This window comes from Copadichromis virginalis, linkage group LG18 (assembly GCF_057382275.1).
Source record: "Copadichromis virginalis isolate Kocher_CV1m ecotype Utaka linkage group LG18, C_Virginalis_male_GT1.1, whole genome shotgun sequence".
Classification (NCBI taxonomy): domain Eukaryota; kingdom Metazoa; phylum Chordata; class Actinopteri; order Cichliformes; family Cichlidae; genus Copadichromis; species Copadichromis virginalis.
In genome coordinates, this window is record NC_140635.1 from 30,095,326 (window position 1) to 30,114,114 (window position 18,789).

Consider the following 18,789-nt stretch of genomic DNA (forward strand, 5'->3'; position numbering starts at 1 on the left):
TCTTAAAAACAAAAATAAGGTAAAAAAATAATCTGGTAATTATTTGTTTTTACAAACATCGGGCCCCAATCAGCCCAAATATCAAAGAGAAGGAGATGAGATTAAGGTCGGCGTGAGATACGCAGGAGGCCGTGGGAGGGAGGGCAGAGGGAGCTGGTTGGAGCTGGCCACAGATGGGAGAGGGGAACAGAGGTGAACGAGGATGAGGATAGAATCACACAGGGGCACTCATGTTACTTTTTTTTTAATGCATCCTGAGTAGCAAGCCTGAACAAACGGGCATTTTCTCCCCCAGGTCTTCCCTAAAGACATGCAGCTAGTGGGGTTAGGTTAACTGGTGATTTGACTTCTTAGATGTCTTAAAATATGCCAGTACGCCTTTGAACTGGAAACCTTTTAATCTAACTGGTCAACTAGCTGGTTACATCCCAAACAACACATACACTTTAGAAGCTATATTGTATCTCCTGTTTCTGTTACTGGTATATCTTAAGAGCAATTGTGAGAACATCATGTATTATTCTTGAAAAAAATTATGCTTTCTATGTATATTGAGTAAACTAACACTTGACTAACACCTGATTCTCGTGGTGTAGATACACCATCTGTATCTCAGAGAAAAACGCAGGGAGCTATCAATATAGTAAAACTATGATTCAACTTATTCAAGTTTTCTTGTAATATATTCTCTATTGACATGTAAGACGTTGTCAGCCATTCCTCAGGCAATCCTTCAGCTCGACACCAGTAACTGCAACAAACAGGATGATAAACAGAGCTTGAAAATTCCCTTCATTATTGCCCACTTTACGCACACACAAATGCACGCAGGCTCCTTGGTTCCAAGTTGGTAAAAGCCATTCCTCTTGGCAGTGGCACGCGGTGGCATATATGTGGGCGATTTGCCCTTTAAATGTACAGCAGTGAGTTAAGCCTCCAGTGGCCTTTTCCAAGCTCGTCTCCTTCGGCTAAAAAATATGATGTGAAGTATACAACACTAGAGTGGAGCACTGAAGCAATAAAACACAAACAATCATCTGACTAGCCGCCACACACACTCACATACACACACTCTTGCTCTCATACATCAGCTGATTATGATAATCAAAAGTGGGATTTGCATACTCCGAGGCTAAAAGCACAGTTTTGTCCTGAATAATGTATTGCGGAGGAAGACAACAGTGGCGAGATGCATTGAGGAGCTTATCGTGCTAAAGGAAAAGTCTAATAATGATGAATAATAAATGCTCTGTTAGGAAGTGTGCGAGCAGGAGGAAGTGTGTGTGTGTGACAGAGGACTGTTCTGCGTTCTTCGAGGCCACACAGCATGCCCTCCAGAGACAGATTATATTAGATCAAATGGGAACAGGACAGCGTGTCCACACCACAACCGAATTAACGCGCCGACTGACACTAACCAAACTTCTATGCACAATCGATGGCGGATCGATGCTAAACAATTAACTGCGGCTTCTCATGACGTGTTTGAACCTCATTTCGGCGCAAGACAAACAGACAGGGAGCCAGAGGGGACTCGTTTCAATACCGTCTGACATGTTTCCTTAGAGCGTCGAACAAAAAATGGAGAATTTCCACGGATTTGATTGAAAGTTCAGCCGGAATTTCAAACCCGTCTCCATGCGAAGGTTTCGCCTTCTGAAGTCGCAAGTGCTCCTGAGGGTCTCGCTGTATGCTGCTCACATTTCTGGGGAGCGGGCTGGGTCTTGTGTTTGAGTGCCTCTGCATAATTGGAAGGTGTTCTTATGTGTGTCTGCATTGATTAGAGTGGAGAGCAGGACAGCCGAAAGAGCGCTGTGTAAATCGGCATGCACGCGCGTGTGTGTGTGTGCGAGGCCCACCGGGTGAAACACTGCCTGCGTTCTTGTTGTGGCTGCGGTTGTATTATGCTGTTCTAATGGTTTGCTTGAGACTAGTAGCGGGTGTTTTCTCATCATGACAATTATTGGCTTTGTGGGGATTCTGGCTTACAGTTATGGATAATTAACTTGTCTTATTTTTGTTATTGTTTGGTTAAGACTCACAAAATAATTGCTGCAAATGTGACGGGGCAAGGCACAAGCAGTTGTCTTGTCAGGTGATATGACCGAATTACAATAAAAAAGCATTTTTTGCCAGATTATGTAATCCCCCCCAGTTTGGTAATAATCCCCCCTCAATCCACTGTGAGGCATGTGGACTAGGTGATAGTTGTGTTCCTTCCTCTGGCACCTTCTACGTGCCTGCATTTACAATACAGTGTTATTATTAACTTAAATATAACACAGAAATGTCTATTTGGTTTATTTTAATACGGTCAGTGATTTATTAGGGATTATTAAGGAATTATTACATCCCGTTTGAATCCACTAATGCCCGGTTATACAACTAGGGCATCATGTGTTTGTTTAGCTAGTTATGACGCTATACTGCATATCTGATCTGTTGTAGCCTGATCTAATCTGATCAGGGACAACATAATCTGACATAATTCATTCTTATGTTTATCATTTTGAATCTGATTTGTCTGTGTGTGACGCTGGTAACAACTGTGCATTTAAATGCTGCTGGTGTAAAAACACATTTTAGTGGGTGATGATGTGGTGATGGCTTATTTTATTATGGATTAGCAGGAAAAACCCACAATAATTTAGACGTCAACAACAAGAGACAACACGGTCCTGAATTTAGAGGCTTTTATTAAATGAAATTGGTTGAACCAATCAATCGTAAAGATACCCCCTAAGGATTTCCCTCACAAAACTTGGAATTATTCATAAATTCAGAGTCATTAAATACATTGCCACTTATCCTTACTTGGTCCTCAGTGGTGCAGTCATCAGATTACACATAAAAATTACATTTTCATAAATTAAATGTAGGCCACATGATTGTTTGATGTCACTGTACAAAAAAACAGAAAAAGACTTCCTGCACACCAGCTGTAAGCGCTGACATACTTTAGCACGTATAAAGCAAAGACAAACACGCCCATATGTGGTGGGGCTTAGAACAAACACGTTAGAGGGGGCAGCTGCAGAAGTAGGGCTATCCATTTTCAATTTTCTTTTTGGTGTTTTGCTTCCCTTCCTTAAATTTCTATTTACTGCAACTTTAAATAGATTAAAAAAACATGGCCTAGTGTGTCCCACATAATACATCTTCAGATCTGTTAAATTTGAATCAAATTGGAAATGTGGATTCTTGATTCAGATTCAACACACGAGCACACTGTAGTTTGCACGAACCCTATCGCACATAATTTAACCTGCATGGGAGGTGCGCCAGAAGAAAGCTAAACAAAATGTTTGCCAGTGAACATTAAAGCAAAGACTAGGCCTTTTGGTATAAAGCGCTCTGGATGGCCACATTCAAAATTGAGCTGTTTGGCCACAGTAACAGAAGACATGTCTGGCACAGATCAAAGACAGCTTTTCAGGAGAAGCGGCTCGTGCCAACTGTGAAGCATGATGGTGGAAATGGGATGGTTTTGGGGGTTGCTTTGCTGCCTCCGGGACTGGGCAGCTTGCAGTCATTGATCCTACTATGAATTCTCCATCATATGATTGAGCGCCTGAAGATTATGTGAGGCCATCTGTCTGAAAGTTGAAGCCGAACAAGAAGTGGAACCTTTCAATGGGATAATGATCCAAAATGCACAAGTAACTGCACCAAGACAAGGCTCAAAAAGAAAAAAATGTGGTGTTATGGGCTGGTCCGGTCAATACTTTACAGATTTAAATACCAAATATCCTGCAGCTCAAGGAGTTTTAAGAGAGTTCTGCACACCGATGCTGCAGACTAGTGGGCAATTACGCAAAACAGAAGCATTCATATTAAAGAGAGCTTTTAAAGAATAATATTACCTATATAAATAACTCAAAGGCTAATTTTTATTTTTCTGTGTATCACAGAGGATTGAATAGGACAGACCAGGCCAGGTGTTCACATGCAGTTTGTGCTCTGAATGTATTTTATTGTTTTGGTTTACTTAGGCTTTGCTCTCCTTTGTCGTCTCACAAGCAGAGATGGAGTTGCATTCCTCTCCTCTTGGGACTGACAGCTAAGACACCTGATGATGGCAGAGCCATCAACGCTTACTGATTTTAGTTATTAGTGCTTTGCAGATGCTGGCCTTAGCCCTGCGCTGTGCTTTAGTAACCTTCCCACACTTCCTGGCCTTCCCTCAATGGTTTCTTCTCTCTCCAGGTCAGTCACCACAGGCTCTCAGTGGCACACAAACACAGACTCAGACACACACACACACACACACACACACATTTTCTCAGTCAAGCCTTGGCTCGCTGTCCACTCTGTGCTAGAACTGTGCCAAGTGGAGGTTCAGCCAGGGCACAAGGAGACTCGCAGTCATTACACCTCTTTCTTTAAAGTTACTGGGGCCGGCACACTCACATACTCACCTGGAAGGCCTGTTGTTAAAACGGTCACGTATAGTAAGACACACATGCACAGTTGCGTGCACACATAAATGCTTACACATACCCTCAAGCAAAACTTATGATATTGCGGTGGTAGGTAAGCTGGCCACAAGGCATAGTTTCATTTCAAACGGGCTCTCTGAACTCATGTGGGCTCTGTCCCAAATTAATTTTCCTGATGTTTTCCCTGATCGGCCCGTTTCTTTAGACATCTCTCCGAATCGGTGGGCCTGCTCCAAATCGATTGGCTGACCCTCTACCCTCTGCCCTGCTTGACACTCCCCGGCTGATATGACGGAGCTGGCTCAGCCTCAGCTGCCCCCCTCCCCACTCACCCACCAACGGTAACCCCTCCCTTTTTACCCTCACCCAGCCTTGCTGCAGAATTTGACTGCTGGAGCTGGTGGTGGTCCCATAGACCTCTGGCTCTCTTGAAGTCACCATGCACAAGATGAATAGCTTCCCCTCTTACAGCTTCAACAGGAGACGGGTCGGTATTCTCACACCTGCCTGCGTGACCTTGCAGACGTTTCCTGATGTGTTTGGGAATTGAACCCCACTGCCAATCACAGGGCTCGGTGGTGTACGCCTATCGGCATTTCACGTGAGCCGCCACCTGATTTACCGCACTTTATCTTTTTTTTTTTCTATTACTGTAACCTAACCACCATCTTAGCCTCAAAGCACACAAGCACATCAGACGCACACACACACACTGAAGTTGTAGGGAATAACATCCACATTCATTAGGCTAATGCACAGCTGTGGAAAAAACACATTTTCCTGGTGTTTTTATGATTTATTGTGCAGCAGAAATGTGAAATTGTGTATACGGGATATTAGTTATTTAAGTGATTTAGAGGTTGGCAGAGAGTACTTTTCCTCCTCGCTTCATGATTTATGGTTATTGCAAAAATGTGAAATTGAGTATATGAGTATAAGCATATTACCTTATGATAATATAAGTAATTGAAGAGATTTAGGAGTCTGGGGAGGCTGGGTGTTGCATACACAAGAGGCGGTGAAGAAAATGGGAATGGCAGCTTATCAGGCTGAAATCATTCTGCAAGCAGAGGTGACACAACAGTAAATTTGGCTTTTGTGGCCAGTGGCTTCATATTGTTTGGCTCTTGATATATTTGATGGTATATCAGAGGGATATGAAATGTACGAGTTATGAGATGTCATATCATTCTGATGTGAAATATGGTGATAGCCAGTTGTGTTATATATAAAATTGTTTGGTTATTTTCACACGTTTCTGTAGCCATAAATTACCCATAGCCATTATGTTGTTAAATGCATTCCCTTATTATACTTTCCTATTAATCTTGGAAGAACAGATAAGGGTGAGAGGTCAGCCTTAAATGGATTTGGTTTCCTTAGGCTGGTCTCTCCTGCTTCAGAATGACTCTGAGCAGTGCTTTCAATCAGTGCTGCCACCACTCACTGTGGTAATGATGGCTGGGGCTTCATTAAGAAGCTCGTTAAGTCCCCTCGTTAAGCTGCAGGGCCGTTAAGACTTTGATTGTTAATGGCTCTTCGTTAAGGGGAGTGAGGAACCGGGCTCCCGTGGTGGTCCCGACCAGCCGGGTGTTTTGGCCAATTGGCCCCAGTTGGCCTGCTTAGAAGATGAGAGGAAACCTAAATACTGTGTAGGTCATAATTTAAATACTTTTTAATGAACTTTTGAGACCCTGACTGCAAAAATACTTAATTTGTTCAAATATCAAAACCTTTTGAACCTGCAAATTTGCACTGGTGATGGACTAAAACAAATAATTAGATCTGGAAAACAAGTGAAGAGAAAATTAGTTTGCATATAAACCAGTGCCACAACAATGTCTTGGCCCATTGTCAGCTGTGTGGATGCAGATTTTTTTAAAAGACAGTGATTAGTAAAGTGTCTTTCTAATAAATTTTTTGCCTCATTGGTGCTTTGCACAATTTCCGCGTGTCATTTTGAAATACACTGAAAGTGAGGTGTGCACCAGTTTGCCTGAATGTTTACAACACTGCCTCTAATAGGGTTGCTATATTGTACCGAGGGTATGAGGTACATGGAGAGACCATTTATCTGCTTTATTACTATAGGTGGTGCAATAACATATATTTGAGTTGGGAAATCTGATCTCAAGTGGTGGCTGGAAGTTCATCCATATGGATGCCATGTATGGAGTGTGTTCGACAGAAATGAGACATGCCATAATTGAATTTGCACGGTCAGGTCCTAATTGGGTTGTAAATAATGTGCCTTGTCAGAGTTTATGTAGGTGTTTTGTGAGCTCAAAAGCAGACAGGCAGTGAGGAACCAGGTTCTAAAGCAAAGGTAAAATCAGGCGGTAGCCCAGGGACAAGCATTGTAGTGAAAGACTGGTAAAGAGTTTGTGCTTATGGGCAGGTAGAGATAAGGAGTGGCTGAACTGATTAGGGGGAGTGACAGGCTAGTCATATAACTTGGGAACAGCTTTCTTCACAATAGTATAGGTGTAGTAAAAGGTGTAAAAAAAAAATATATATATATAAAAAAGCATTAATTATGGCCTGATTCATTTTAACACCTTTTTTTCAGAGTCGTGAGACTGTGGCTTCCTTCATACTGTAACTCATTGAGATACTTGAGTGAAACTGAGGCATCTTTAATGTCATTAGCAGCTCTTGAGCTTTTCATGCTGTGACTACTCAGAGTCTGCTGTGAAAGAGGCCCATTCAATGAAGGTTAGTGGTGGGAAGTGAAAGTGGGTAAAAGAGAAACTAATTAATAAAAGTAACATGATGATTCATTATTGAGATGTTAAGAATATTAAACACTCACTAAATTTTTGCAGTGGAAAATGTCAGCAGCGAGTTGCATCATAATCAACTTGCCTCCTAAATGTCTCTGTTTTGGGACCCTACTCATCCACGTGCACAGACAGAAAGCCAAAAGTAGGGAGGCGTTGGTAAGAGGCCATGACAAATGGAAGCAGGGATCCTTGACAACAGATATGGCAGTAATATGACCAAATCAAATCATACACAACATGGAACTGAAATGTAGAGGTGGGTTGCAAAGCAGCTTGCAGATGTTCATCACCTATAGACAGGTTAAAGCAGCTTAAATAAAGCCTGCCAACTGAATGGTATCAGTTGGTATCAGATCATGTAGTCTAGCACTGAGGTCAGCTGATGTTTCTTCATAGTGTGCTTCAGCTAATGCTATGTTCAGTTTGGGTTTTTTTTGTTTCTTTTCTCAGCCTGAGCAGCTGCCACTCCTTACACTTGGTCTCTTGGACAATTGCATCAAAATTACTCAGATTACTTGCCAAGGTAGTCTTGCCTACAGGGGCTACATGTTATTTGTAATGTAAATTCTAAACCCCAACAAGGACATATGAGAGAAATATGTCGGAAGTGATCCTTTTCCATCATGTCCTGTCACAAATGACTGGTCATCCAATTTCAAAGAGTTGCAAGAACCCATACATATACATGTTTCCAGTCAACCAGGCATTTGACTGGAGGTAGAAGGAGAAAATGTGCTGGGCCCCCAGAGACAATGAAGACAATTATAAACTCTGAACATAAATAGTCAGCTGGACATGCAAATGTGACAGACGTGAATGTTGATCTGTCTTGTCTGTCAATCCGTTTGCCCAAGGCGATCAACGTGCAGAGAGGGTCATACATAAAGGAGCACGTCTCCTATGTGATAACTAAAGTAGCTTAGAGGAACTAAGCTAACATGAAGATTTTTAAGCTAGTTATTGAAGGCCTTGCATTTTCATTTATAGGTCCATGAAAAGAAAAACATTCAGGAGAGCAGTGCATCTATGTCTAGCTTGTGCATTCTGCTCACGCAACACTCTCTCATGTTGGTGGGTGTGCCTTTAGATTTTCCAATTTACGTTGTCATTAAAATACACAGATCTTCTGAAGGTGAAGTGCTGTTTAACTTTGTGCCATGCTGTTTAATTAGCTTTAACTTTTAACTGACAGTCTAGACTTATGACTGCCATCTTATTTATGAATAAGCCTTGTCACGTGCTTATCGTTTACCCCCCATGAAGCTGGCACATTCCCGCCATTCCCCCCCCCACTTGAAAAATAGCAAGCCTTAAAGTAGATGAACATTTCGATTCGCAGTATCCATTCTCATTTCATTTAGCAAATGTGCTTAGCTGTTGCCACGCAACAATGCTTTCCTGAGCTAAACCCACCCATCCCCTCCCCAGTCGCCTCTCTGCTCTCTCCTTTCCATCTAAAGTCACAATGTCACACTTTCTTGCGAGCGGGGCCTAATTTAGCGCTCCTTTTTTTGGTCACAGTTTCTATTCGATCCACGTAGGTTTGGGGGTAATGAGATTGAATCTTGATGTGCTCACCACATCCCGCTGGCTTGTCTCTCGTCGGTCGCGGAGGACAGCGTGGAGCCTTCCCTGATATTACCTCTCCCTGCATGAGAGGACGCCGGTCGCTCTGCTGCTCTGCCATCCCGCTAGGCGCTGATCCAATAAACCTCAAAACAGGGCTGCGATCGATACTGCGTGTCCCATTGCCACACAAACTCCACCCTCACTTATACACACCTATTAGTTACAGAATAATTGATAGGCCTACTGTTTATTATTCCTTTGATTTGGTGCTTTCATTAAATAGCCAAGGCGTTGCATGTGCACAGACTAGTAAACTCTCCTCTTCCACAGCTGCTGGGAACTGAATGGGGGCTTTAAGCGTGAGTACTTGAGCATGTGTTCTGGATAGCTTTAAGATTAAGGAGATCCAGGTTCATAACTGCTCATACTGCAGGAATAGAAAGATGAGACACAGCACAATGGCAGGAAAGTGTGTCTGTGTGAGAGAGGGGGGTATTGTGCCTATTTCTTTTGTCTGCTTCTTTTCAAATTCATTATATCCTAGAGGCATGCAGAAGATAATCTGCTTGTTTTTTGTCTTCACTGACTGGCTCAAAAAAACAAACTTAATTTTTAACTGGTGTTTACTCTTGTCTTTCTTCCCCACTGTTTCCTTACCACTTCCACCCGTTTCCTTCCTCTTTGCTTCCATTTTTCCCTGTCTTTCTTTTTTCCCATTTCTGTCCGTCCTCACTCAGCTCCACACTGACATGGACAGGAATGATGGACGCACAAAGTATGTCCTGCGAGGCGAAGGGGCAGGCTCGGTCTTCGTGATAGACGAGAAAACGGGTAACATCCATGTCACCAAGCCGCTGGACCGTGAGGAGAAGGACGAGTATCGTCTCATCGCCACGGCCACCGACAGGCAGACCGACCGTGCTCTGGAGCCCTCGTCACAGTTCATAATTCGGGTGCAGGACATCAACGACAACCCGCCTGTCTTTGATGAAGGCCCCTACAGCGCCACCGTACCTGAGATGGCAAATATAGGTACTGGGCGGGTGGAGGGTTAGTTTAGAGTTAGTTTGGGGGTAAGGATTAAACAGTGTGCTGTGCTTCACAGTGAATGATATGAGATAAATAAATGAACAGGTGCCTTTGACCAAACAGTTTTAGTGACTCATTGAGGGTAACTACCCAAGGGGGTTACTTACCTTTAATGGCTTTTTTTCTATTTCACAAAGCCAATAGGAACAGTAAGATGATGCCAGTTGGCAGTCAGTTCGAAACACCTTAATCAAAGCAGTGTGTGTCATATTGTGTGAAGTGGGTTTTGCAATAATAATGCAGTTATAAGGGAGATGTGTAGTTGAGAAAACCCATTTTGTGGTCTTTTAAGTTATAAAATGTAACATTACCAGATATTATTGTTTTTATATTAAGTATGCAAGGAGACACAAAGCATCCAGAGAGGCTTTTTCTGGCAGACTACAGCTCCTGGTGGTGGTAATGATAGCTAAAAGTCAGACTAACTAATCCTTTGTGCCCTCATTAGCAGCAAATGCTGTTCTGTGACCAAGGATAGCTTCCAATAAACCACACCAATTCAGACCCAATATGTGGTACTTTAATGTTAATGCAATCCTCTTTTGGCTTTTTTATATTATCTTTCATTTATGGTGTCCGTATGACCAGGTAGCAAGTTTAGGGGAAAAGCTAGCAGCTAGCTTTAACAAATTAGAATTGCGTTGCAGATCTGCCATTGAGTAAAAAACCTATAATAGACAACTATAGAGACAACTGTGCAACAAGCAAACAAAAGAATATTTTTAGGTCGTCTCAAGTAACGGTGTGCTACTGCTGACATGGCCCATGAAATAGAGTTGGTAGGGTAAGCTGCCACAGCTTCTGTGTAGCTGCTGGTAGACTTTTATCAAGATAATGCTTTTAAGACACAAATAGTTGTGTTATCCTGATGAATTAACGCCGTCTGTTAATGTTACACACAGTAGCAATGATAACAACATTAATATCACCATCTTATTATTAGCTATAGCACCTCAAAGATAACAATAGACATTTAATGTGGCTATCAGATAACTGCTAAAAGTACTGTAGCAAATGAGTACATAATCTTTCATTTTTTATTTTTTTTTGCTATACATTTTTTTGACAACTCTGCTGTCGGCTCATTTACCACTGTTTTGTTTCATTTTTGAAGCAGTCTATAATTTATGCCACTAACGTCTTTCTATAGTTCCTCTGCTATTGTTTACACAGACTTTTTAAAGTCACAATACTGTCACTCAAGCTAAAACGTACCCCAGAAAGCACGTTCTATTAACTTTGATCTTTCAACAAGGATCCTGTAGTAAAGACACGGTGTATCTGATATCCCGTGTCTGTCTTGTTCCTGCAGTAGCATAATAGTGTTGGTCCATTGCAACTGACCAATCATATTGTTGCATTGTCATAGCTTTGCAGTGTGGGGGAAAGAAATACCTTTATGCAAACTCTTCTGGAACAAACTGTAAGCATTTCAAGCGCTTTTCTTTCTATTATTAATTTATACAATATAATAACTATTTTTATCAAGTTAAAGGTCTGCTGTTACAGTAGCCAAATTTAGGTAACTCATGTTTGTTTGCTAGTGATCCTTTTTAAAAGCATTAGCTAACTTCTTGGGTAATGCTAGGTGAATGCTCAGACAACTTCATTATTAAAAACACTAACACGGGGATATCAGATCGGGCGTGCCAGCGCACAAACAAGGAGAAGAATCTAGAACTTTGGAAAAGTTGCTCTGGTCCAAAAGCATGTAACAAAATATATGAACCAATTAATAATAATGGATTGGATTTATATAGCGCTATAAGGCACTCAAAGTGCTTTACAATGCCACTATTCATTCACTCTCACATTCACACACTGCTGGAGGCAAGCTACAGTTGTAGCCACAGCTTCCCTGGGGCAGACTGACAGAAGCGAGGCTGCCATATTGCGCCATATTGGCCTCTCTGACCAACACCAGTAGGCGGTCGTTGTGTCCTTGGGCAAGTGTCTTGCCCAAGGACACAACGACCAGGACAGAGACCCCGGGAATCAAACCGGCGACCTTCCGGTTACAGATGCGCTTCCCAGCCCCCTAAGCCACGGTCGCCCCAATTAATTAACATTAATTAACTAGTAAAACTAATACAAAACTTTGTAACTCACAATACTTTTCATGATAATGTTGTTGTCACCAGCTGTGCTCGGTCTAAAAGTACTGTTGCCACATGTAGCTACTAGGGGTGCAACGATACACAAAATTCACGGTTCGGTTCGATAGTTTTTCGATACAAAAAAAATGTTCATGCCTTTTTAATTTGTCATTTATTAAAATTATAAATATATATTTTAACTCAAAAGTACAGTTTTTAAATTTAATGTTGCTGAAATAACAAAGTAATAAAAAAAAAAATCTATCTGATCGAGAAATCACTCATCTTTGGAAAAGAGAGTTTATTACAGAGAAATGGCTCTTTCCAAAATAAAAGCTATACTATTCGCTTCTTCTGGGCTATATTCTCAGCAGCATATTAAACATATCAGGTCCCCATAAGGAGAATCATGTGCTAACGGCTGTCTAAATGACTCGGGTAAAGTTTGTAGCATGCGTGCTTGTTGTTTTTGTGTGCTTCCACTTGTCTTTGCACTAGGATGATGTCGGAGTAAATGTGCAGTCATATTCGTTGTGTTCCCACGTTCAGCGTTAATCTGAAATGACGTTAACGCCACAACACGGCAAATCTCCGTTAACGAGCTACCGCGGATCGCCCTGTGCGTGGGGCTGGACGGCCAACACGTTAACGAGCTAACTGCGCTAACATACTAGTTCCCACCAATGTAATTGAGCATTGCGTGGCACAACCGACATACCGTTTTACTTTTGTCCATGACGTGCTTACCTTCAGGGTCATACGTCACATGAAAACCAAAATAGTTCCAAACGCCACATCTGAATTAGGGTGGGCGAGGTTCAATTTGCCATGTTGCAAGGAGAGCTTAACTTCTGTCTCGCTAGCTTGCCCCCCTGCGCTCAGTGAATCTGTGTTCGACTACTCCGCCTAGGCTGCACTGTCGAGCGCAGATCCACTGAGCGCTCAACACAGACAGCATCGTCAGAAGGAAAGTTGATAAAATAAATTAAAAATTTTGTATTGTTCGATACATATGCGTACCGAACCGAAAGCACTGTTCAATATCGATACGAGTATCGTTGCACCCCTAGTAGCTACTTGTTGTTGCTCTTATTCACCAGCTCCTCATAGTTTTTGTGTTCACAGACAAGGAAAGCTGCTCAAAACTGCCCTCTAATTTCATTACCTCAACTCTCTGATGTCTTTGGTTTGCTCAGTAGCCGCCTGCAATCCGCTGACTATCTACAAGACAGCACGGACCCTATGCAGTTGTTAGTTTAACAGGCGAACCTCGTTGCAAACATGAGGTAACATATATTGATTTCCACAGGTTTAAATTGTATCTGGAAACTTCATCGCGTCACACATATTCCTTTTTCTCGTCTTTCATGTCCTTTCTCCAGACTGATGGAGTAATAATAGCAAATATGAAATCATAAATAATATCAAGAGCAGGAATAAGATAAAACTTGATAGATCGGGCTATTGAACTTACATTCTGTATACAAACAGAGGCTGAAGCATTTTATTGGTTTACTGTTTAATCAGAATATTGTAGCAGCCAGTGACTGCTGTCAGGCTCTTAAATGATGGATGGCCCACTTGACCAAAGCTAGACAGTATGTTTTATTAGTTGTATCTCCCGGGGCTGAATCGTCGGAAGGAATTTTAGTCAACAGCCTAGAATTTGTGGTGTGTATGGCCCTGCAAAGATATGCCAATTATGCAATGAAAAAGTGAGATTTTATCAGTTATTGTCTTTAAATTGAACACTAAAGACCGAAATTTAAAACCTCTGTTAGATCCAATGTATTATAAACACCAATTATGAAAATCACTTCCTTGTGAGCATGAGCTAATAATTGAAATATAATAAGCATATTAATGTAGCCAGAGGAGTCTTTTTGAGGATTTTGACAGCTGCAGCCATACAGTCTTTATACAGTTCAGCGGCCACAACATTAGTGCCTGCAGGGATGCTGTTCACTTTGAATCAGGATTTATTTACAACTGAGGACACAGTCTGAATCCTGCATTTAATGCCTTTACATTAAATGCAGCTTAGTAAAGCTTCTAAAAAGAATCTGGAAAGCTGTTGTTTTTTTTAATACGCACTGCATATCACCTGACTGTGTCCACAAGAAGAAAGCAGAAATCTGCATGCTGATGTCACTGGTCCACATTTGCATAATGTTTTATCAGAGTGTGTTTTTTTTGTCTCTCGCAAAAATGGACCTGCTCTTCTTGCCAGGCCACAATTATTGGACTACTTCTTAATAAATGTGCATAAAAACATTTATTTCCGTGATCAGATTCAAATTCAAAACAGAAAAGGTCCTTAAAAATGCCCTCGAGTCACTGAGTCCCACACGATGAGATTTCTGCCAAACCTGTTTCACGTCGGGGGGATTTTTGATCACGAGCACTGAACATTTATGGCGTCTTTGGGTGCTGCCGGTTAATTCTGCTTGAACCAGATTTGAATCAAAAGCCCAAATAATATATAACTACACTGAGCATAGAGAGATATTGAAGCTATGTTTGTGAATGCACCAGTGCTGCATAAATAGATACATTAACACTCATGTCAAGTGCTAGAAATTACATTTCATGTGCTGGGTTTCAAGGTAAATTATCACAGTTGTAAAGATTGCTAAGAATAAAGCACCAAGCACATTTTCATTAAGAGCACCCCGGCTTGTCTTCAAGGTTAAGTTATGCACAGGGTGAAGTTTCTTCTGTGAAATTAAAGGGACACACATTCAGGCTGGTTTGCATACAGTAAAATTCAGAGAGACTGCCCTTTCCCAAAGAAGCGACTCCATTAGTTGTTTGCGCAAGCTCTTGTAATGACCTACCCTTGTATTTTAAAGTTAAGCAACCTCTAGAAGCTGTTTGAATAAATGCACATCAAATCTGTCCTGGTGTCATCACCTCTAGATTTAGGGGAACTCTGGACCCTGGTACCATCATGAAAGTCAAACCATGGTGGGTTTATTTCTAACCCTAACCAATAAATTTTCACGGTTAACTCAAACCAAGTAGTGTTTGTGCCTAAAATCAGCAACACATAGATATCACCAGAAATATGAAGAGATATTGAGATATCCAATTCTGTCCCCATCAAATTAGCCTACAAGACAGCCATGCACAGAAATCTAAACAGGCTGCATTTTGATGCAGATGACAGCCACTGTGACTGGTTATTGATTTGCACATTGCCTTTCTGAAACAAAAAGTGGTAAGTTGTCATTGTATCCAACTATCCATCTCCCATTTCCCCATTTTCATAGCTGTGCTAAGCCACGTACAGACAGCCGATTCCAACAGCTTCTCTCTTTTTTTTTGGATTGCAGTAATTTCAATAAAAGTAGCTGTTGTTCAATATTAGCTCCAGCTCCAACACGACTCAGTTTCAGTCACAATTTGTTGAAAGAAATCAAAGCGATTCAACACTGCAGCGCAGACGTCTTACTGCCAGCATTTTGGAGGGAGGGGCAATTGCAGAGTAAAGAAAGTTAGACAAATCGGAATTGGCGACTGAAAATAATAATCAGCAACAGACCAAGCTGCACATCTCAAGGCAAAGTGAAAGTCATCAGAAAACAAGTCCAGTCTTGTGGTCAAAGCTTGGGTCCTGCATGCTCTTTAAACGTCAGAGGACTGGAGGTTTGGTATGAAGGTTTGAATAGTCAGATGATTTAAATATTAGTCCTGACAGTTTCTTTTTGTGCACTCGAACTGATATTCTATTCAGAACTGGCAGCGAATTAAGCCTCAAGCAAATGACAAATTATCACACTTAAAAGACTGAAAAATAATTAAGTAAAAACAACCTGTTCTGTTTCTAATGAATGTTCAACTCAGTGATGCATATGACATGTTAATGGGGTGTCTATCATTGCTTTATACCTCTTCAAAGTCAAAAAGCACTGTTAAAACAGCAGCACAAACATGTACTCGTGTTATAAATCTGCTCTCCTGATTGACCGCTGGGAGGAGAATATTCTCTGTGCTGTTCCAGCAGAGCTTTGTATTCATGTAGCCGGATACAAAGATCCGGGGACTCACTGGTGCCCTTCTCAGATTCTAACACCTAGATCTAGTTTCTCGAGGGCCAGGCGATGAAGGGCGTTTGTCCTGCTAAAATCCCATTAAAGCATATGGGACATAGAGGCTTTACCTTTCTTTAACGGAGTTTTCAATAATGCATGAAGTGGAACTAGAATATATAAAACACGAAGTCGTGGTTTTAAAGTACTCGATTTGATTTTTGTGAAACTTTTCTGTTAAGTGCTCACGTTCGCTCCCAGTTTTTTCTATCAGGAGTGAACAGGTCAACTGATGCTGTTCAATTTTATTACTCTTTTTGGCATGAAATTGCATCTCTGTTTCTGCCTGCTCACACCAGACACAGAAATTTTCATGGCTGCAGCCAGTAGATATGCACGCACACACACACACACACACACACACACACACACACACACACACACACACACACACACACACACACACAGAGTCACACAAACCTCTTCAAAATCTAAAAAGTCAGATGCAAATACGAACTCATTTTAAATGGGAAGCTTGCAGAATCTGTAATAAGTTAGATTAATAGCTGATTTTTAATGACACTGTCACCAGAGCTGCTTGCAGGATGTATGAGGCCTTTCCCTTTTGTTGATTAAATACCTGTGGCCATCACACAGCGGCAGGACTGAGACACTACATATGTTTCGTCTTTGCTGATTTAAAAGATGTGCAGCATATAATTATGCAAAGGTCAAACCGTGTGGGCTATTAGAAAGATCATACAGCTGTTATTATTATTATGGGAGCTCCAGCTTATGCAATCATGTAAATGACTTAAACAGACTTGTTTTTGTTTTAGCATATGCAGCTGGGTCTTGATTGTGTGCATATAAATGTGGACCAAATATGCCGTATGTAACTGAATACAGAGCATTTAATCGCTCGAGCAAATGTACAAATAGAAACACATTTTAGGGAGCAACATTAAAAAAAGGAGGATAATCTGCCTATTAGGGAGGCCGTCTATTCATACTCGAGTCGCGTATTCTGCGCTGCTGCTTTGGGACTCAGTTTTCTACCAGCCTGAACTTTCCTCTCAGCTCATTTGGAAACTGACATCCACTTTAAAACGGGATGATGAGCTGATGTGACTGTCCATAACTGAAACCATGTCTCGACTCCAACTGTGAATAATCTATTCCGCCTCTTAATTATGTATGCATACTGCTCCAGCCTCTTTCCCCACACTGCACTGTGAATCAAAATGGCAAGAATTACTTGGTCACACCCACCCGGGCTCGTACCCTGTGATTGCACTCGCACGAGGTTTTTGGGAAAATTGAGCCCCAGTTTGTGAAGCAAAGTGTTGTGAAATGCTTTTGCTGTGACATAAAGGATGGATGGATTTCTCCCAAAAATGAATACATGCAGCCATTCGTGGAAAGGCAATAAAAAGTAGGTTTCCGTGGCAAACACCTTTAAATCCATTAGAAATCAATCGCGAATACCTCGGCCGGCGGGGACCAGCTGCGCAATCTAAAAGCACAATTTTGAAATTCCTGTTTTTGTTTCTTTTTCATCCATGTGAGGGACACTGTTTATCTCAGGAAAAAAAACAGCACACTTCATCTGAATTCATGAGGATAGAGAGGAGGGTTTTTTTTAAAGCCCCGAAACCGACATTTAAATGAAACTGGAAATCCAGAAAATGAAAATACGTTCTAACCTGATCTGCCTCATTCCAAAAAATTATTTCATTTTCACTTGAAACATGGTGATAGAGTTCATGTCACAGCCACGGCGACCCGATAACATTTCTGTGACCGCCGAAAAAGATGTAAGGTGATTGGGATGCGTGGAATAGGAATGAAATACGAGGAGAGGGCAGAGATTAGGAGGGGCGGTCGGGGATTTTTGCGCTCATATTGCAGTGAGATCTCAGAGTGACAATAAGTGTCTAAGATTGTAATTCAAAGCATGACTGCAGAGGGCTTGTAGGAAATAGTTTGTATGTACAAAAAGTACTCTAATCTCCATTTAAACTCTGCTCAGACCCTTGAAAATGAATTCTACTTTAAGGGGCACTCTTCCCTCTTAAAGTGAGCAGAATTACTTTCAGGAAAACTTTAGAATTTGCCAGAAAAGTGGGTATTATTTGAAATAATTCACCCCTAAACTGGTTTGTTTAGAAAAGTTCTGCAAATTTGGCCTGATGTCCTCACCATCTGCCTCTTAGAGGGTTTTCCAAAACATCAAGGTCCCTCTTGCGCTGAATTGTTTAATTCAGATTAGAATAATGACCCCGCCAGCATCCTGCCGGGGCAAAGCCCAGGGATGTGGGGATGAGGCAGACGAGGACTATTTAGTAATCCTATCAGCCACCTTATGAGCGTCTGCTCCGCACAGCAGCTCCGTCTTCAGATTGAGTTGTTCAGTCAATCACAGATTCAATATTTACTTGACGATTCAATATTTACCGAGGCGCTTTGCAGCACGCGTGACTGAGGAATGCAGCGGCGAGGATCCTATCAAACACTCGTTACATCACGCATTTAAGGGTGAGATTGGGAGGGAGGAGGAGAGGATGGAGGATGTCTCATCTATTGCAACGAGACGCTGATGCAAGGTGTGCTGGAACCGAGCCTGATCCGCTGCTCGAAACGTGTTCCCGTTTTGTGTCGGATTCACTCGACTGGTTACACACATCTTGTCAGATGTGTATCAGCATTGCAAGAGAATGACTCACATTTAAAGTTTAACCTTCAGTATAAATATTTTAAAAAACAATATTCTTAGACATAT

The 18,789-nt window shown here is 41.6% G+C and overlaps 1 protein-coding gene across 1 annotated transcript in view; it reads left to right on the plus strand.

Annotated features, from left to right (window-relative positions):
* The window catches only part of cdh24b (cadherin 24, type 2b), a 158,447-nt gene that overhangs the window by 64,575 nt on the left and 75,083 nt on the right, over positions 1-18,789 (plus strand). The window contains exon 3 of the mRNA XM_085438015.1: positions 9,529-9,823. Within this exon, the coding sequence (XP_085294141.1) occupies positions 9,529-9,823 (295 nt within the window). The remainder of the gene's footprint in view (positions 1-9,528; positions 9,824-18,789) is intronic.